This window comes from Pseudophryne corroboree, chromosome 11 (assembly GCF_028390025.1).
Source record: "Pseudophryne corroboree isolate aPseCor3 chromosome 11, aPseCor3.hap2, whole genome shotgun sequence".
Lineage (NCBI taxonomy): Eukaryota > Metazoa > Chordata > Amphibia > Anura > Myobatrachidae > Pseudophryne > Pseudophryne corroboree.
This window is the reverse complement of record NC_086454.1, coordinates 152582251-152603951: the sequence shown is the minus strand read 5'-3', so window position 1 is coordinate 152603951 and position 21701 is coordinate 152582251. Positions and strand designations below refer to the sequence as shown.

The 21701-nt window shown below is 45.2% G+C and overlaps 1 protein-coding gene across 1 annotated transcript in view; it reads right to left on the bottom strand.

Annotated features, from left to right (window-relative positions):
- Positions 1-430: 430 nt before the first annotated feature.
- Positions 431-21701, bottom strand: part of PRDX5 (peroxiredoxin 5) — a 43427-nt gene continuing 22156 nt past the window's right edge. Inside the window, exons 3-6 of the mRNA XM_063944972.1 lie at positions 17922-18053; positions 10360-10398; positions 8570-8634; positions 431-655 (exon numbers count right to left, since the gene is read on the bottom strand). Of these exons, the coding sequence (XP_063801042.1) occupies positions 550-655; positions 8570-8634; positions 10360-10398; positions 17922-18053 (342 nt within the window). The 3' untranslated portion in view covers positions 431-549. The remainder of the gene's footprint in view (positions 656-8569; positions 8635-10359; positions 10399-17921; positions 18054-21701) is intronic.

The window sequence follows — 21701 nt, the reverse complement described above, 5'->3', positions numbered from 1 at the left end:
GTTTTGCAGGTAACCCAGCAGGTGCACAGGTGTATTAATTACTCACCGACATTTTAAAAGGTCCGCAGGTGGAGCTAATTATTTCACTTGAGATTCTGTGAGGAGACCTGCAAAACATGCACTGTGTGGGGTCCTGAGGACAGAGTTTGAGAACCTGTGAATTAGAACTTAGTTTTTGCACCATATTAAATAAATTCTAACGATCTGCAGAGACTCACAGCAAATAACCAAAACTCTGACTAAGTTCTCTGTGGTCAGACCATAGAAATCTGGTTACTAGGAGTTACAGAATGGGTAAATAATCCCCAATGTGCGGGCAAAATTCCCAAAAAGTGGACTGGCTACAACCCGAATGCTGATCTGTACACACAAAGCAAACCATGCCCACTGTAATCATAACTACTATAAATAGGACATGAAATACCTGTAATATACTTAATGTAATCTTTATTAGGTATTGTAGTAACGGACATAACTGATCAGGATATTTTTATTATGCTATATATGTTCAAACAGCGAAACCTAATCCTGTTTAAGATTTGATCTATCTCACAGCTGAGACACTATGTTTCCAGCCAGACTGCATGTTAGTCCTGTTCCATCTTCTTCTATATTAACAGCTTTCACTTTTCCATTTTCAACTATAAGAGAGAACCTGAAAAAAAAAAAAAAAAAAAAAAAAAAAAGTTAGTGATCCTTCCTTTATCAGACGGAAAGCAGCTGCTCCACTAACGGAGAATAAAGTTTTCTGCGTAAAAGTCATAATGCAAGTTGCGCATGTTAATTTGGTTTTAATCGCAAATTCTTAACACTTTAATTTTTTTAAACAAATCTGTTTTCTGTTGACATTGTCCTACATCAAATATTGTGATGTCAATTTTATATTGCACATATTGATCAAAAATGTCTTTGTAAACAATATTTGCAGTTTTGTCTTGAGGGATTATTACAAAAAGATGTTTGGGGCTACTAACTCATGAGCAAGCCACGTTAAGCTGCCCATGGAAGAAACAGCTGGTCCTGAGATCTACACCTGCACCGTTTGCCCCTGCAGCTTGTTGAGCCCCATAGCGAAGCAGACGCTTACAGGAAACTGCAGGTGCTTGAATTGAAAAGGAAAATTGTTGGGGATGCAGAGTATATACACCGTCTTACCTATGTGCCATCCTGTTTAAATTTCTGCCTCAAATAGGTTCCTCTGCAGAGCAATTTTTTAAGTCAGGTTCCATTGCATAACTTGGGCGGAGTCAAATTCCGCAGAAGCATGATTGGAACACTAACTTTCAGTGCGCTGCGTGTCAAGCGTCTGTTTTTTTTCTTTATTGCTCCTCTCCATGATGTTGAATAAAGATCATAAATACCTCAGTTTCTTTCTAGGTCACTAAGCTAAACAATAGTGAAAATGTGATCCAAATTCATCAGCTAATTTTTGTGGGATCCCGGAACAAACAGATAAAAAGTTCAACAGTCCCTAGAATGTATTTCTCAAAAAAGAAATTGCTATGTAGATGCAACGTTAATAAGGAGAAGTGAAAAGGGATACTACTGCACTAGCAAATTATGAAAAATTCAAAAATATATATCAGATATTCGAATTATATAGGGGGGTGCTGCCACTGAATATATTGTTGCCAATATATAGTTATACACAAAGACAGAATAGAACTGGACTTGAAGTGGCGCACTCAAGCAATAAATTGATACAGAAAATGTGACTTTTATTAGATTATGTTTAAAATGACCTGTAGCTGTAAAATATTAAAAACAAAAACAGAAAAATTGACAAGACAAGGTGTGACATATGTGGTTAAAAATCTGCTGATCGGGACCAGAGCTGACGTCAGACACCCTCCATCAAAACGCTTGGACACGCCTGCGTTTTTCCAGACACTCCCTGTAAATGGTCAGTTGCCACCCACAAACAGCCTCGGCCTGTCATTACCTTGCGTACGTCCGTGCGAATGGATCCTTTGCACCATCCAGTCCCTGATCGATGATGCCCATTGTAGCTGTCCAATGCGCCTGTGCATTGCGGTGCATATGCATGCGCAGTTTGAAACTGAGCGCCCATTGATAATAATAAGATTTTACTCACCGGTAAATCTATTTCTCGTAGTCCGTAGTGGATGCTGGGACTCCGTAAGGACCATGGGGAACAGCGGCTCCGCAGGAGACTGGGCACAACTAAAGAAAGCTTTAGGACTACCTGGTGTGCACTGGCTCCTCCCACTATGACCCTCCTCCAGACCTCAGTTAGGATACTGTGCCCGGAAGAGCTGACACAATAAGGAAGGATTCTGAATCCCGGGTAAGACTCATACCAGCCACACCAATCACACCGTATAACTCGTGATACTATACCCAGTTAACAGTATGAAATATAACTGAGCCTCTCAACAGATGGCTCAACAATAACCCTTTAGTTAGGCAATAACTATATACAAGTATTGCAGACAATCCGCACTTGGGATGGGCGCCCAGCATCCACTACGGACTACGAGAAATAGATTTACCGGTGAGTAAAATCTTATTTTCTCTGACGTCCTAAGTGGATGCTGGGACTCCGTAAGGACCATGGGGATTATACCAAAGCTCCCAAACGGGCGGGAGAGTGCGGATGACTCTGCAGCACCGAATGAGCAAACTCTAGGTCCTCCTCAGCCAGGGTATCAAACTTGTAGACTCTTGCAAAAGTGTTTGAACCCGACCAAGTAACAGCTCGGCAAATTTGTAAAGCCGAGACCCCTCGGGCAGCCGCCCAAGAAGAGCCCACTTTCCTCGTGGAATGGGCTTTTACAGATTTAGGGTGCGGCAGTCCAGCCGCAGAATGTGCAAGTTGAATCGTGCTACAGATCCAGCGAGCAATAGTCTGCTTAGAAGCAGGAGCACCCAGCTTGTTGGGTGCATACAGGATAAATAGCGAGTCAGTTTTCCTGACTCCAGCCGTCCTGGAAACATATATTTTTCAGGGCCCTGACTACGTCCAGTAACTTGGAATCCTCCAAGTCCCAAGTAGCCGCAGGCACCACAATAGGTTGGTTCACATGAAAACTGATACCACCTTAGGAAGGAATTGGGAACGAGTCCTCAATTCCGCCCTATCCATATAAAAAAAATTAGATAAGGGCTTTTGCATGATAAAGCCGCTAATTCTGATACACGCCTGGCCGACGCCAAGGCCAACAGCATGACCACTTTTCACGTGAGGTATTTTAGCTCCACGGAATTAAGTGGCTCAACCCAATGCGACTTCAGGAAATCCAACACCACGTTGAGATCCCACGGTGCCACTGGAGGCACAAACGGGGGCTGACTATGCAGCACTCCCTTAACAAAAGTCTGAACTTCAGGCAGTGAAGTCAGTTCTATTTTGGAAGAAAATCGATAGAGCCGAAATCTGGACCTTAATGGAACCCAATTTTAGGCCCATAGTCACCCCTGACTGTAGGAAGTGCAGAAATCGACCTAGCTGAAATTCCTCCGTTGGGGCCTTCCTGGCCTCACAGCACACAACATATTTCCGCCATATGCGGTGATAATGGTTTGCGTTTACTTCTGTCCTAGCTTTAATTAGCGTAGGGATAACTTCCTCCAAAATGCCCTTTTCCTTCAGGATCCGGCGTTCAACCACCATGCCGTCAAACGCAGCCACGGTACGTCTTGGAACAGACAGGCCCCCTGCTGCAGCAGGTCCTGTCTGAGCGGCAGAGGCCATGGGTCCTCTGAGATCATTTCTTGGAGTTCTGGGTACCAAGCTCTTCTTGGCCAATCCGGAACAATGAGTATAGTTCTTACTCCTCTCCTTCTTATTATTCTCATTACCCTCGGTATGAGAGGCAGAGAAGGGAACACATACACCGACTGGTACACCCACGGTGTCACTAGAGCGTCCACAGCTATCGCCTGAGGGTCCCTTGACCTGGCGCAATATCTTTTTAGCTTTTTGTTGAGGCGGGACGCCATCATGTCCACCTGTGGCCTTTCCCAAGGGTGTACAATCATTTGGAAGACTTCTGGATGAAGTCCCCACTCTCCCGGGTGGAGGTCGTGTCTGCTGAGAAAGTCTGCTTCCCAGTTGTCCACTCCGGGAATGAACACTGCTGACAGTGCTAACACATGATTTTCCGCCCATCGGAGAATCCTCGTGGCTTCTGCCATCGCCATCCTGCTTCTTGTGCCGCCCTGTCGGTTTACATGAGCGACCACCGTGATGTTGTCTGACTGGATCAGCACCGGCCGGTGTTGAAGCAGGGGTCTAGCCTGACTTAGGGCATTGTAAATGGCCCTTAGTTCCAGAATATTTTTGTGTAGGGAAGTCTCCTGACTTGTCCATAGCCCTTGGAAGTTTCTTCCCTGTGTGACTGCCGCCCAGCCTCGAAGGCTGGCATCCGTGGTCACCAGGACCCAGTCCTGTATGCCGAATCTGCGGCCCTCTAGAAGATGAGCACTCTGCAGCCACCACAACAGCGACACCCTGGCCCTTGGAGACAGGGTTATCCGCCGATGCATCTGAAGATGCGACCCGGACCACTTGTCCAACAGATCCCACTGGAAGATCCTTGCATGGAGCCTGGCGAATGGAATTTCTTCGTAAGAAGCTACCATCTTTCCCAGGGCTCGCGTGCATTGATGCACCGACACCTGTATTTGTATTAGGAGGTCTCTGTCTAGAGACGACAACTCCTTGGACTTCTCCTACGGGAGAAACCCTTTTTACTTGTTCTGTGTCCAGAACCATACCCAGGAACAGTAGACGCGTCGTAGGAACCAGCTGCGACTTTGGAATATTCAGAATCCAGCCGTGCTGTTGTAGCACTTCCCGAGATAGTGCTACTCCGACAAACAACTGCTCCCTGGACCTCGCCTTTATAAAGGAGATCGTCCAAGTACGGGATAATTATTTCGGCCATTACCTTGGTAAATACCCTCGGTGCCGGGGACAGACCAACGGCAACGTCTGGAATTGGTAATGACAATCCTGTACCACAATTTTGAGGTACTTCTGGTGAGGAGGGTAAATAGGGACATGCAGGTAAGCATTCTTGATGTCCAGCGATACCATAAAATTCTCCAGGCTTGCAATAATCGCCCTGAGCGATTCCATTTTGAACTTGAACCTTCGTATATAAGTGTTCAAGGATTTCAATTTTAGAATGGGTCTCACCGAACAGTCTGGTTTCGGTACCACAAACATTTTGGAATAGTAACCCCGGCCTTGTTGAAGGAGGGGTACCTTGATTTCACCTGCTGGAAGTACAGCTTGTGAATTACCGCCAGTACTACCTCCCTTTCTCCGAGGGCAGCAGGCAAGGCTGATGTGAGGCAACGGCGAGGGGGAGTCGCCTCGAACTCCAGCTTGTATCCCTGTGATACTACTTGCAGAACCTAGGGATCCACCTGTGGGCAAGCCCACTGGTCCCTGAAGTTCCCGAGACGCGCCCCCACCGCACCTGTCTCCACCTGTGGTGCTCCAGCGTCATGCGGTGGACTCAGAGGAAGATTTTTGATCCTGGGAACTGGCTGTCTGGTGCAGCTTTTTCCTTCTTCCATTGTCTCTGTGCAGAAAGGAAGCGCCTTTGACCCGCTTGCTTTTCTGAAGCCGAAAGGACTGTACCTGAAAATACGGTGCTTTCCTAGGCTGTGAGGAAACCTGAGGTAAAAAATTTTCTTCCCAGCTGTTGCTGTGGATACGAGGTCCCAGAGACCATCCCCAAGCAATTCCTCACCCTTATAAGGCTCCATGTGCCTTTTAAAGTCAGCATCACCTGTCCACTGCCGGGTCTCTAATACCCTCCTGGCAGAATGGACACTGCATTAATTCTGGATGCCAGCCGGCAAATATCCCTCTGTGCATCCCTCATATATAAGACGACGCCTTTAATATGCTCTATGTTAGGAAAATATTATCCCTGTCTAGGGTATTAATATTATCTGACAGGGTATCAGACCACGCTGCAGCAGCACTATTCATGCTGAGGCAATTGCAGGTCTCAGTATAGTACCTGAGTGTGTATATACAGACTTCAGGATAGCCTCCTGCTTTTTATCAGCAGGCTCCTTCAAAGTGGCCGTATCCTAAGACGGCAGTGCCACCTTTTTTGACAAACGTGTGAGCGCCTTATCCACCCTAGGGGATATCTCCCAACGTGACCTATCCTCTGGCGGGAAAGGGTACGTCAGCAGTAACTTTTTAGAAATTACCAGTTTCTTATCGGGGGAACCCACGCTTCTTTACACACTTCATCCACTCATCTGATGGGGGAACAAAACACTGGCTGCTTTTTCTCCCCAAACATAAAACCCCTTTTATGTGGTACTTGGGTTCATGTCAGAAATGTGTAACACATTTTTCATTGCCGAGATCATGCAACGGATGTTCCTAGTGGATTGTGTATATGTCTCAACCTCGTCGACACTGGAGTCAGACTCCGTGTCGACATCTGTGTCTGCCATCTGAGGTAACAGGCGTTTTTTTGAGCCCCTGATGGCCTTTGAGACGCCTGGGTAGGCGCGGGCTGAGAAGCCGGCTGTCCCACAGCTGTTACGTCATCCAGCCTTTTATGTAAGGAGTTGACATTGTCGGTTAATACCTTCCACCTATCCATCCACTCTGGTGTCGGCCCCACAGGGGGCGACATCCCATTTATCGGCCTCTGCTCCGCCTCCACGTAACCTTCCTCATCCAACATGTCGACACAGCCGTACCGAAACACCGCACACACACAGGGAATGCTCTGACTGAGGACAGGACCCCACAAAGTCCTTTGGGGAGACAGAGAGAGAGTATGCCAGCACACACCAGAGCGCTATATAATGCAGGGATTAACACTATAACTGAGTGATTTTTCCCCCAATAGCTGCTTGTATACACATATTGCACCTAAATTTAGTGCCCCCCCTCTCTTTTTAACCCTTTGAGCCTGAAAACTACAGGGGAGAGCCTGGGGAGCTGTCTTCCAGCTGCACTGTGAAGACAAAATGGCGCCAGTGTGCTGAGGGAGATAGCCCCGCCCCTTTTTTGGCTGACTTTTTTCATGGATTCTGGCAGGGGTAATTTATCACATATATAGCCCTGGGACTATATATTGTGATGATTTGCCAGCCAAGGTGTTTATATTGCTGCTCAGGGCGCCCCCCCCCCCCCCAGCGCCCTGCACCCATCAGTGACTGGAGTGTGAGGTGTGCATGAGGAGCAATGGCGCACAGCTGCAGTGCTGTGCGCTACCTTGTTGAAGACCGAGGTCTTCTGCCGCCGATTTTCCGGACCACTTCTTGCTTCTGGCTCTGTAAGGGGGACGGCGGCGCGGCTCCGGGACCGAACGATCGAGGTCGGGTCCTGTGTTCGATCCCTCTGGAGCTAATGGTGTCCAGTAGCCTAAGAAGCCCAAACTATCTCCAGTCAGGTAGGTTCGCTTCTTCTCCCCTTAGTCCCTCGCTGCAGTGAGTCTGTTGCCAGCAGATCTCACTGTAAAATAAAAAACCTAAAATATATTTTCTTTCTAGGAGCTCAGGAGAGCCCGTAGTGTGCATCCAGCTCAGCCGGGCACAAGATTCTAACTGGGGTCTGGAGGAGGGTCATAGTGGGAGGAGCCAGTGCACACCAGGTAGTCCTAAAGCTTTCTTTAGTTGTGCCCAGTCTCCTGCGGAGCCGCTGTTCCCCATGGTCCTTACAGAGTCCCAGCATCCACTTAGGACGTCAGAGAAAAAGGGGACTGCGATCTGCAGTTCTAACTAGCATTCTGCAGGAGATTTCTGTGAAACCTCCAGCATTTTGCCATTATTACATAGCCACAAATCATAAAATTATGCAAAATCTTCAGTTTCCACATAATTTTATGGGGAAAGGGGGGGTGGGGGGGGGGGGGGGGGGGGAGCTTGATACATAGGCCGCTAAAGGTTTTAACCTATCACTAATCTAGATTTGGCCGAATTCACCGCTACTTTTAGCAATTTCCCTTCTATAAGAATTAAAGCGTTACAGATCAGCGGTTAGTAACAGTCTAATTGCAACATTTCTTCTTTGATGGGAATTTGGTGTAACAGCACTCCCTAATGCCCTAATTAATGGCGTGCACAGGAGATTTCCTCTTGTATTCCTTATTGGCGATACAGAAATAAGAAGAAAAAAAACAACAACAAAGATCAGCTCTCTCTTTACACTTCTAGTCCTAATCTATCACAAAGTGGCCAAATAATATAGTTATTGTTTAATGTCCCTCTTAACATTCTGGGGTCAGACCAGCTATCGTTTGCAATCTGTATTTCCAGCTTCAGCCCGACAGCAGCGACATTGTCTGACAAAGGTATTACAGATACAGCACAATGGTGTATACTGGTGATATTTCCAGCGATTGCCTGGTACCTGCCGCATTCCCTATATATCTGAAAGTAGTGGCTTCAGCCCAAATGCAGTGCTACGCTCATACATAACTGTACGGTGCCTGGATAAATGTGTCCTATAGCTTTCCAAACATTTTCACTGACAGACTACAAATACATACGAGTGATAGGACTATGTTACCAAAGCATGTGTGTGGCATAACACATTAGGTGTTCTAGCTTGGCTCACCTCTTACAGCGCGTACTTCCAAACAGCTCTTCCAGCTCCTTTTTGTCCAGAAGTAGTCCAGCAGCCTGAGAGAAATACACAGTGAACCTACGTCTGCAGACAGGTAAAACCACAAAAAGAGCTACACAAAAATATTTTACGGCAAGTACACAACAAAATGTAACAATAGTAGAGAAAATGAGGTGGACAAGTGTTCCGTGTTGTAGAAGTAAACAAAACTGCCCATGGGTTATGGTGGAACAAGAGACAGGGAAGGGAGAGGATAAGGGGAAGGTGGTGGTAGAAAAGAGGAGGCCGAATCAGAGTCCCCAGTGATGTAGACAAACTTTAATATGCTATGAAATACATTTTTGTTGTTTTTGTAGAAGTATGATTATTATTTTTCGTATAGATACATTGGATCTTATTCAGATGTGGACGGAGCAGTGATGCATGTCACAAAGTACCGATGTTCTGTACTTTGCGCATGCGCCCGACCTGTACTGCACATGTGCAGTACGGGTCTACGATTGAGGATGCAGTACGACAGAGATTGACAGTCTGATGCCGTTTGGGAGTGTGGAGAATAATGGAGACATGTTGCCGCTGTTGTGCGGGAAGAAGAGGCCAGGATCTCTGTTGTAGGACTGAGAATTTCTGTCCTCTTTGTTGTAGTTGCAATGGCTGGCTTGCATGATCCCATGGGTAACACAGCTGGTCGATGGTGTCACAGTTGATCCGATGCTGCGTCCTAGGACGCAGCTCGGATCACTATGCAAGCAGAAGGCGTGACATCTCCAGCTGCATTACAATATTAGCATGTAAGCAGCAGCAATCGCTAATCCGTCCACATCTGGATCCGGACCACATGGTTATTAAAAACAGTTATAGTTCTAATTTATAATACCACCTGTGTCTATATTCTATATGTTTGGCTGGAAGTTGCAACATAAAAGGGACAATCATTTACAAGGCTTAACCATGCCTTGTAAATGATTGCCCCTGTCAAAATACGTCCCAGTTCAGCCAGCATCCCGCCCTATAACTGCATATATCCCGTCCATCCCGATTCTGGCATGACAGTCCCAAGTGGCCCGGCAGTTGGGGCGTTATGTCCTTTTCACCACTACTTTGTGAAACCGCACACACCTCCCCCTGGAGAGTATGGTAGTGTGCCTGTAGGAGGATAATGAGCAGCCCAGCACTTCTGAGTGATTATATATATATATATATATATATATATATATATATATATATATATATATATATATATATATATATATAATTGGAATGTGATTATGTATAGATTTACTATAAGAATACTAAGGCAGAGTTCATGAGACCATGGAAATACTGTCTCTTTCCCCTCATGCTGCAGGTTAAACAACCTGATTGCATCAAAACACACGGACATTAAGACACTAAAGAGCATAAACATAGTGGAGACATTAACAAAACTACGTATAGAAGGTACTGGAATCTGTATTTGACCAATCAGTGGTTTTCTTTCATTCCTAAACTATAGGTGCAAATTCTAGCCACAATCTCATTAGTTCCTATCGGGCACAGCAAATCTATATATCTATCTATCTATATATATATCTATCTATCTATCTATCTATCTTTTTTTTTAATCTCTACAAAATTTTTCTAAAATATCTCCAATATGTACATATGTAAAATGATGTATCCTTACAAAGGCACAAAAATAAAGTCTACACAAGCTCTGCCCAAGTAGTGTTTGGATGGCAATGAAAGCTGCAGACACTGCTATAACTATTTATAGGGTGAGACAGATACACAGAAATTACCTTGGCAAAGGCTCCTGTTGGATCAGCTAACATGGAAACCTACACAATGATTAGATTGTTAGACAATGGATAGAACATAACACATATGATTTAAACTTTTGAAAAGGGTCAAAACTATGGACCTTATTCAGAGATGAACGCAGAACGCTGCATACGCAGCCAGAGCTGCCGCCATCTCCTCACACAGTGTGAGGCCGCCTCCCGATGCGTCCGCAATTAGATTTTGTTGCTATAGCTGACTAATCAACTAAACCAATCTTGCAAAGTGATAGCTGCAGGTTCTAGCATTTTGCATGACGTACTAAAAATCATTCAAACAAGCAAAAAAGTACATGAAATAAACGGACAAATTGTTCAAGGACATAAAATGCTAAGGACCCTATTCAGTAAGGATTGCAAGTTCTGCTTTTTAGCAGAATTTGCAATCCTTTGTCTTGCATAGTGGGTGCTGCCCAGCATGCTAACCGCCGCTCCCCCACGCCGACCACACACTAATTGCGAACGCACCGCAATTAGTGCGCTTTCGCAGAAAGTAAAGAAGCCTCCTTCCGGCGCAGTTTGGGTGCGATGGCAGGAGGGCCGCCGCCATATTTTTGGAAGGAGCGGCTGCGCGGGACGTCATGCAGCCGCCCCGATCATGCCCCTTTCCTTGCCGCTGCAATGCTTCAGTCTTAGGGTGCCGCTCCCCTCCAGCCTCGCGAACGCCTCTGCCTGTCAATCATCGACTTAAGAATGCATGAAAGATCATAATGGCATGGTGTTTTAATTTATATACACAATAAAATGAAATATTTATTTTATGGTGTAAATAAATTAAAACATCATGCCAATTATATTCTTTTCATGCATTCTTAAGTTAGTGTAACCACGCTATGAGTTGACAGCAGTAATAGAATAGCCTGTTCTTGCCTTGCTCACTGAGGTTACACAACACGTTCCACAGAGGTGGAAGGAAGACAATTTCTGAAGTTACACAACAGCCTGCTTGATCAGTATTTAACTCTTGTACTGCCTTCCCCTCTGTTCTAAAATAGTCATCTTCACATTTAGGGATTTATTTACTAAGCATTAGGTTCCAAAAACCGGGGCCCAAAATTTTAGGCATAAATACAATTGGAAGCGCTGGGTTTTAGAATTTGATGCTTTGGAAATAAGCTCCTTATTGTGACAGTTACCTCGTCAAATCCTGGAGTGTGGCACCTAACACAAGACATGCCAAAACCATTATGAAATTAGGAGCTAGTTAAACAGTGTGGGAGTTGGCAATCTATAAGCCAGCACTAAATAATTATGGGGGTAATTCCAAGTTGATCGCTACAGGAAATTTTTTTAGCAGTTGGGCAAAACCATGTGCACTGAAGGTGGTGGTGGTGGTGGTGGGGGGTTTGGGCAGATAATAGGATTTTGGTACTTACCAGGTAAATCCTTTTCTTTGAATCCATAGGGGGCACTGGAGTACTCTTGGGTTATGGACTGGGCGTAGCCGGAAATGGCACATATTTAAATATTTAAATTAGTAACTGGCCATCCCCTCCATAATCCCATAGAGCCTTCAGTATTTTTACTGGGCCGAACAGGAGTGATAGAGAGGATGAACCATAGAGAATTACATATAACATTATATGCACCTATAACATTATAATATAATGGTCAACCCTAAAGTTGACACATAACGGAACTGATAACAATCAGTTGATACCATAACATCGAATGCATTGGTGATGAAGTGTTTACCATAAGATCCACAGACCTTACCACAAGACAGGTAAACTGCTCTGGGTGGGCGTCCAGTGCCCCCTATGGATTCAAAGAAAAGGATTTACCTGGTAAGTACCAAAATCCTATTTTCTTTTTCATCCACTAGGGGTCACTGGAGTACTCTTGGGACGTACCAAAGTTTCCCCCTTGGGCGGGAGAGCAGTTTGGCACCTGTAATACTAGACGGCCAAAGCTAAATGCTGATGCCGCAAACGTAGCCAACCTGTAAAAGCGCACCAACATGCGCACTGATGGTCATGCACTGATGACCATGTAGCAGCTCGTCTACGCTGTTTCGTAGAAACTCCACGACCTGCTGCTCATGACGTTCCCAAAGAACGTATGGAATGGTCTGACACTGATGTAGGCGGTTGAAGCCCGCTTATGACGTTCACTAGAACGTTTGGAATGGTCTGACCCTGATGTAGGCGTTGTAGCCTATTATGAAGCTAAGCCTGACGTATGACATAAGGACTGCTTGGAAGCTTGTAAAGCCATCTTCACTACATTATAGAGAACAATGTGTCTGTTCTACGTACAATTGTTTGGGTTACATAAACGCGTAGTGCGCGTACCACATTCAAAGTAACTTAAGTTCTCGAACATATTGATAACCGAGGAACTACATTAATTAGTGGATGCGTGACATTATACGATCTTTGACTGGAACACGGAATTTGTGCGAAGTTCCGCCCTATGACCATAAAACACCAGATTTGGGGCCTTGACATGCAAGCCACCCTATGTTAAAAACACGCCTTGCTGAGAGGCTAAGAGAAAAGTGTTTACCAATTGATAAACGTAACATCCACTTGTTGTAAGAATTCAACAAATGAAGACTGTAAATAAAAAAACCTACAACCAGATCACGTCCCCTGGCGCTGTAGGTGGTAAAACCAGATCACGTCCCATGGCGCTGTAGGTGGTATAAATGGAGGTCGTCTGAGGACACCGTGCAGGAAAGTGTGTACAATCGGCAAAGGAGCCAAACACCTTTGCAGGTAAATTGACATGCAGAGACCTGCACCTTGAGTGTAGAATATAATCCTTCACCAAACCCAGTCTGTAAAAATATTAAAAGACGGGATAACTTGAAAATTATGTTGGAAACTTCTGAGCGTCACACCAACCTATAGAGGCACGCTAAACCTTGTGATAATGAGCTGCCGTACTGGCTTCCCAGCCCCCAACATGGTTTGTATACCAGATTCTGGAATGCCCTCCGTTCTTGAGAGCGCTTTGAACAGCCACCCCGTGAAACGCTGCCGCGCTAAAACGGGGTAAAAGAACTGACCCTAGTGGGATAGGTCCGGACGTGGAGAGAGCGGTGAAGGATCGGCTGCGAGTAGTTTGCGGAGATCCAAGAATCATGGCCTCCGAGGCCAATGTGGCGCCACTAGTATGACTGTCATGGAGTCTTGTATGATCCATTTTAGTACCCGAGGAAGCAGCGTAACCGTTGTAACAGATTCACAATGCTGTACAGCCACGCGATCGTGAGAGCATCAGATCTACAGCTGCTGCCTTCGGAGCCCTTGTACTGGACACATACTGGGATGGACACATACTTGGATGTTTTGTTTTTTTTAATTTGTTTTTGCGAGATGCCAATAGATACCCCTGTGGGTAACTCCACCGCTGGACCGACATCTGGAACACTTAAGAATTCAATGCTCAGTGTCCTGGAATAAGCTGCCTTCCAGCTGTTCACTCCCAGAATGAACATGGAGCAACTTGCCGCATGGTCATGCGACTTCGATTCCGTCCTTGATCGGTGATGTATGCGATCGCCGTTGTGTTGTCTGACCGCACTTGGACAGTCTGAGAACGGAGCATGTGGCCCGCTTGCCGCAGCGCGTTTGACCGAAATCTCCGTGATTTGTGAAGTTATTCATTTTGGGACCCCAGGTCCCCAACCTCTGAGACTCGCGTTCATATTTAGAATTATCCAATTCCAGACGCCGAACATTGTCCCTGCGGTAAAATTATGTACTTGGAGCCACTAGAGTAGTGAAACTCTGGCCCTTAGAGACAACCATACTATTTGATGAACTTGTAGGAGCGTGCAAGAACTTCCAGGTGAAAATTACCTGAGTGACTCCTTGCGAAGTAGAGTGCGTCGAAAGACGTCACTCTCCTTACCAATAGGCAAAAGGCCAACCGGATCAAGACTGTCCGTGGCTTGCGTACGAACTGTACGTGATGATGAACAGTTTGTGTGGTATGTTCAGGCAGGTAAATCCGTGTAATCACGGAATTATCCCTATGCATGAGTCCGTTGTTACGGAATGAGGCTTGATATCTCTAGGTTAACAATCTAACCGTGCTGAACGACACCCTTGTACGTTAGTAAGGGCCGTTGCATGACGAAGTTTTGAGACGGAGCTTTAATGAGCAGATCTGCAAAACACTGAACTGTTATCACTTCCAGGGATGAGCTATCACGATAGCCATTACTTGTGACAACCCTAGGCGCCATACGAAGCCAAAACGGTAGCGCTCGAAAGCGAGAATGGTTTTTACTGCCAACTTAAGTAGGCCTGATGCGTCTAAGTACTTATTCTTGTTGAAATCCAGAATCACTGTGATTTTCAATCTGTAGTCATCAACTGCAGGTATTCATGAATGTGTAGTATAAGCGACGCCCTGATTGACCTGAAGGGTCAGTATCGGACTGACAGATTCAGCCAGCTTTGGAACTACCCCAAACTGGAATAATGACCGTGACTCAGTTGTTGACTGCAGTCAAAGTGCTCAATCTACTAGAGCTTGTATGGCGGTGTGCAGAACCGCGATTTTATCTTCTGACCCAGGCAGATCTTGCAAATTGCAATGGTGGAAAACAATCAACCTTTGTCTGATAAACTGCGAACCCAAAAATTGCAGATCCCCCAACTGTGGATGCCCACAACTGACGATCGGCGATGGCCTGGAAACTCATTCTAGCCCTGGCTTTTCAGTGGCTTAGCTGTAAACGCCACTGAAACCCTGGTTAAAGATGCCTGGAAGTAGGTGGCAGCCTTTAACCGTATATTGACGACAATCAGACAATTAGAGGTTATCGAAAACCACGTTCACTACCCCCTGACCCGCCTGTGGCTGTTTCTGTAGCACGGCCCCGAAAGGACCGAGATGTAAAAACTATATCCTGAATCTATTTATTTAGGAATTTGTCCAAGACAGGACGAAACATGTGGGCAGCGTAAGGTAATGTTTCTATTCTCGTTTAGAAACGGACACCGTCCTGTTAAGCACGTAGCGAAAAAACACGTCGTGCCGCACTAGTGAAACTGAAAAGCGAGAACTAAACTGGCTGACATCCACAGAAACTGTCCTTAGATATTGAGCAGATTCACAAGTGTGATCAACGAGAAGCGTAAGGTGTGCTTCTTGTAGGGCAAACGTGAACTGTTTTGCCATGCAACCACTGCCCTGTTAAGCCGAAAGCGGGCCCAAACCAGGTTAAACAACAGCCCTACTGCTGTATACTGTAGGACACACTGCGACGGGTATTTCTGAAACTGTCAAATTAGAAAACAATAATAACAATTGTTCACAGTCAGTATATACGCCAGCCTCCCCCAACGAGGAATGGCAATAGTGCGTATGTGCAGTCTTATTTGTCCGACGGACTCTGCAGCGAAGCTGCTATGTCTTAGCCTTACTCCTTATGTACACGGACAAACAAGTACAGAAGGATAGACCAGTACCGTGACTTAGTACCACGTAAATAAAGTGTGTATAAATCTACATTACAGCACACGTGTTCAGCTTGTGCTTGTACAAAAGCAAGAAAATAAAATTCCTAACACCCCGGCTCCTCTAGAGGCCGAGTGTTGTAGGGCAGCAACTTCCTGGGAAGAACCAGGAAGTAATGTTAAAATGGTGTCCGGCCATGTGCTTGCTTAGTGCAAGATTGCTGATACACCAAGTTCCATATATATATATATATATATATATATATATACATATATACACACACACACACACACACAACAGTTATATTGTATATGTAACAGACTCTGATATTGGCCACAGGCTTAAAATTCCTGATGATTTTGCTGCCTAAACGCAGCTTAGTTATTGGGGCCTCCCTGCGGGCTTCCTCCCCCCCTCTCTCTCCGGCAGAAGAGTCTTATTTGCAGGTGCAGCCTTTATTATGGCTGCCGATTTCCCCCACACTGCTCCCCCCCCCGTTGTTCAGCAGACGGGAGACGGGGAGTGCAAGTCTTACCGCGGCCGTGTGAAGGACTGCACGTCGGAGATAGGTGAGCGGCTGCCAGAGCGGGCCGCGGCAGCAGCTGTCCGCGGTCAGCTCGGCCGCACACCCCATCAGAGCCGTACCAGGGTAGGGAGGAGGACGGATTGCGCGGACACTGGCGAGACGGGAAGCGGCGAGCGTTCCGGCGGTAATGGCGGGAGCTGCTTGCTAGCTACCCCTGCAAGCGTCCAGCGGCGCCGGGTGACCCAGGAAGCGTCGAGCGGCCTGCGCAGTGCCGGGGTTCGCTCGCCCTGTGCAAGTGGAGAATTATCAAGTTTTACTAGTGGCAGGCAGCAGGGGAACGCCATTAAAGTATATAAATACACACAGTCCCCACATAATGGGCGGCAGCGTGAGCTGACCGCCCGCAATAGACAGAAAAAAAGTAAGTAAGTGAGCAGCGGCAGTGAGAGCTGCCTACCGCTCAGTACCTGCACCACCTGCGGAGGCCATGACGGGACCTTTCTGTAAGCGCCGTCCTGCGTCCTTGTGCAGCCCGTGGCTGCAATCAGCTGCGCTGATTTTAGTCAATGGCGGGGCCCTTTGTATGAGCGCCGGCAGACCATCTGCTGCTAATGCAGCACCAATGATCCCTAACCCGAACTTCTCTGATAAGTTGGGAAGGGATCAGGTAGAAAAATAATCTTGCTTGAAGAATCGCAGGACATTCAGTCCTCAGTACCTTCCGCTAGAGGCACAGAAAAATACTGGAGGCTCTATGGCAGGCATTCCCAACCACGGTCCTCAAGGCACACCAACAGTGCAGGTTTTAGTGATATCCAGGCTGCAGCACAGATGGTTAAATCAAAATAACTGAGGTACTAATTAAGTCACCTGTGTTCAAGCCTGGATATCACTAAAACCAGGACTGTTAGTGTGCCTTGAGGACCGTGGTTGGGAAACACTGCTCTATGGGATTATGGAGGGGATGGCCAGTTACTAATTTAAATATTTAAATATGTGCCATTTCCGGCTACGCCCAGTCCATAACCCAAGAGTACTCCAGTGACCCCTAGTGGATGAAAAAGAAATAACATGTGCAGAGAGAGTTAGATTTGGGTGGGTAATTTTGTTTCTGTGCAGGGTAAATACTGGCTGCTTTATTTTTACACTGCAATTTAGATTGCAGATTGAACTCACCACACCCAAATCTATCTCTCTCTGTACATGTTATATCTGCCCCCCCTGCAGTGCACATGGTTTTGCCCAACTGCTAAAAAATTTCCTGCTGCGATCAACTTGGAATTACCCCCTATGCGTCACCGTGTGTTTGCTCAGTTATTTATGGATTTGCCTAGTCAGGATTCTGCAGTCAATTGAAAAATACTACTTCAGGACATAGAAATGTGTCATTTAATTACTCTTGATTGTTATCTACCATAGAGCAGATTACAAGGCGTATCTTTCTGGAGACCATTTCAGAAAGCTGTGTAATTAATAGAACCACTTATGTACTTTTATTACATTATTTCTAAATAAAAAGCCATAGACATATGAGAAGTTATATCTGCTGGACACAAAAATGCGCTGTTTTTCCTTTTACCTTCCCTTCTGCGCCGTGCACTTTTCCCCACTCGGTCACAACGAAGGGATCATTGACTGAGATACAAGCAACAATTTCCACCCCATGGGATTTCAGATCCTCCGCCTGATTTACGTACCCCGGCAAGTGTGTCTGAGAGCCAGAAAACAACAGATGTTAATCTCAAACCAGCAACGATCCATTTCCATTTGTGATGTGCTCAAGTATTCTCCTAGCTAAGGAGTGCATCACATTGATAATGTATACCATAAAGACATAGTTATGAATGCTTAACCATATGAGCACATGCCTCGTGTACGAACAGGTATACTAGAATACATTGACTGCTTTAAAAACTGATGCAGTTTATAAGGCAAAATACTTGTTTATACAAATGCATACCGTGTGTGTGTGTGTGTGTGTGTGTGTGTGTGTGTGTGTTTTGCAATGGTCTATTCTTCTCTCACCCTTTTTGTTTACAGAAAACATAATGAAAACTATTGATGATATACTGAAGCACCATCACATGGCAAGTAACAGTGTTGCTAAATAAGGAACACTTTACTTGAATTTGTGTTGGTAAAAGCAGCAGAATTTCACAGATGTCATACAAAAGTTATGCAAGAGAATCTTGAAGGTTATTACGTTCTCCCTGCGTTTCTGTGGTTTTCCTCTGGGTGCTATGGTTTGCTACCACACTCCAAACATATATCATTCGGGTAAAAGGTTTCTAAAAAATGATCCCTAGAATGTGTTGTTAGGTACAATATATAGAATGTAAGCTCCACTGGGACAGCAGCTGACGTGAATGATTATTAACAATTATTGCACATAGCAAGAATGTTTAAAGTCACAAATTACGGCACTGCATAACTTTGTGAATAGCAAATCCACTAGCACAAGAAAGAATCCCTTGCTTTGACCATAAGGGGGAAATGCAAGATTAGGGCAAGATTATATTATTTATCTCACCAGATCATGCTTTGTGATGTTGTGCGAAAAGTGTAGACCCCACCAGTACATACAGTTATCTTGCTATGGATATACATTTTAGATGCTAACTACACAATGACGTACAACATATACATATTTGGAGAATATATTTTGACCATAATTTGTTTTTGCTTAATGCATAGAAAAAGTTTACCAAGGTTTACAATCAGCAAGTGGATCCCTGGTACCCTGCTTATAAAAGGAATGATCCTGTTAAAGTGGGCCTGTCATCTACAGATAATGAAGACATAACCTATTAAACCGACAGTCTACAAATGGATTCAGTACATAGATGCCAGCTGTGTCTCCTGCTGACATATCCAGATTGCACAAGGTCCTTCCTGACAGCTGCAATCACAGGACCATGATCATAATAATAATGTGGTCTATGTGTAACAGCAAGTACAGTGAAATGTGTTCCCACCTGCAAGTCCAGCGACAGGGGTGGGCACAACTGCACACACAGCGAGGTGGTGGGGGGCAGCCCATAAACATTATTTTAAACATTGAATCATTCCCCAGATAGTGACATATCAGATTGTAATATAATACACATCAATATTGTTAACTTACATTTCTGTATCAGTCATTCGGCGAGACACAACTTATTGTGCCCATTGTCACTGCAGATGTTTTTCTCTCTCCCCCTCTTCTCAATTACTCTGTCCCCGTATTCCAAGCTTCATCTCCCGCACCCTTTCCCCCTGATGTCTCTGTCTGCCTCCCACCTTTTCTTGTGTGTCTTATCCTCCCATCTCTCTCCCGGCTTTTTTTAATTTATTTATGTATTGCCTAGAAGTGTGTTTAAATCCCTATCTCTGTTTCCTGTACAGTGTGCTACTGTACCTCTATTTACTGAATGAATGACATGACACCATCCACAAACTAGCTACTCTTAAGGGGGGTACTCACGGAGAGATCCATATGCTTAAAATCTAAGCAATTCTTTAATTAAGGAAGTTGTACATGTCATCCATTTATCACAATAAACATTAACCGTTGACACCTTTCGGTTGACTGAGTTTGTGGAGTCTGAGTCCAAGGATGAGTAAATACAGACACTACAGTTATTGGATAGAATCTCCGTAGCACATTGGAGTGTCAACATAATAGTACAGCAAAAACAGTTGTTTTTGTTCAATACCTACAACAATCAAAAACAAAAAGAAAAGAAGAGATAAAAATCAATAAAAAGAACGTTTGCACCCGTCTCCCCAGGCCAGAAAAGAGAGGGTACTACAAGGCAATGGGAGGGTCCCCCCCACTACCCTGGTCATATACCATAGAGTATTCTTTAAGGATTCATGGAGTTGCGATTTCAGAGGGGTAGATAAAGTGGCCACGTAGCTTTCCCAAACATCAAAAAACTATTCCGCTTTATCATCCTTTTCTAATGTCATCCCCACCCACTCCATCCTAAAAAGGTAAAATAACTTAGTTTTGAATAATGTCAGGGACGGGGGTTCAGGGTGAATACACACCTGCAGAATGGATTTCAAAGCTGCCGCGCTAACAGCTAACAACTACTTCTTGCTGCCTTTGGACAATCGTTGATTGTCTGGGAAGATACCAAAAAGTGCCCATTCTGGCGTTAATTGCACATAGTTTACTAGGTGGGCCACTACATATCTACGGATTTGTACCCAAAAACCCCTAATCAATGGGCAAAGCCATAGGCAGTGGTAAAGATCTGCTTGGTCCCTACCACATTTCCAACATTCATGAGAGGGAGAAAGACCAATCAGGAATCTCCTATGGGGGGCAAGATATGTCCTATGTAGAATATTACGAAACATTTCCTTGTATCTTGCTGAAGGAAGGGTTGCGCATGCCATTGTGTGTGCCTTTAAGATCCTGTCAAGGCTGATGTGAGGGAAATAAGTTCTCCAGGCCACTAAGCCTTCTGACCACGTTGAGAAATCCACAACCAGTCTAAGGTGTTTATAGGCAATCGAAAATAGGATTTTGGTACTTACCAGGTAAATCCTTTTCTTTGAATCCATAGGGGGCACTGGAGTACTCTTGGGGATATGGATGGCTTAGCAGGAACAAAGGCACTGAATATTTAAATTTAGAACTCTCCACCCCTCCATATCCCCGAGTACCTCAGTGTACTACCTCAGTGTTTTTACTGAGCCGAACAGGAACTATAGAGAGGTTGCAATGGAGAATTCTTATAACATAACGGACAACAACAAAGTTGACACATAACGTTACTGCCAACGAAACAGTTGACACCATAACAGATAGAACTTTACAATTTGAACCAGTCTGTGAAAATGTGTTACCATACGATTCCCTGAGCTTAATACAACCCAGGTAAAACTGCTCTGGGTGGGCGTCCAGTGCCCCCTATGGATTCAAAGAAAAGGATTTACCTGGTAAGTACCAAAATCCTATTTTCTTTTTCATCCACTAGGGGTCACTGGAGTACTCTTGGGACGTACCAAAGCTTCCCCCGTGGGCGGGAGAGCTGTTTGACACCTGTAACACTAGGCGGCCAAAGCTAGATGCTGATGCCGCAAACGTATCAAACTTGTAAAAGCGCACAAACGTGTGCACTGAAGCCCATGTAGCCGCACGGTCAAGCTGTGTTGTAGAAGCTCCACGACCAGCTGGCCATGACGTTCCCACAGAACCTGTGGGATGAGCTATTACTGATGTAGGCGACTGTAACTTAGCCTTAAGGTAAGCCTGACGTATAGTCAGTTTTATCCATCTGGATAAGGTCTGCTGAGAAGCTGGCCAACCCCACTTGGCAGCATCATAGAGAACAAACAACGTATCCGTATTACGAACTATAGACGT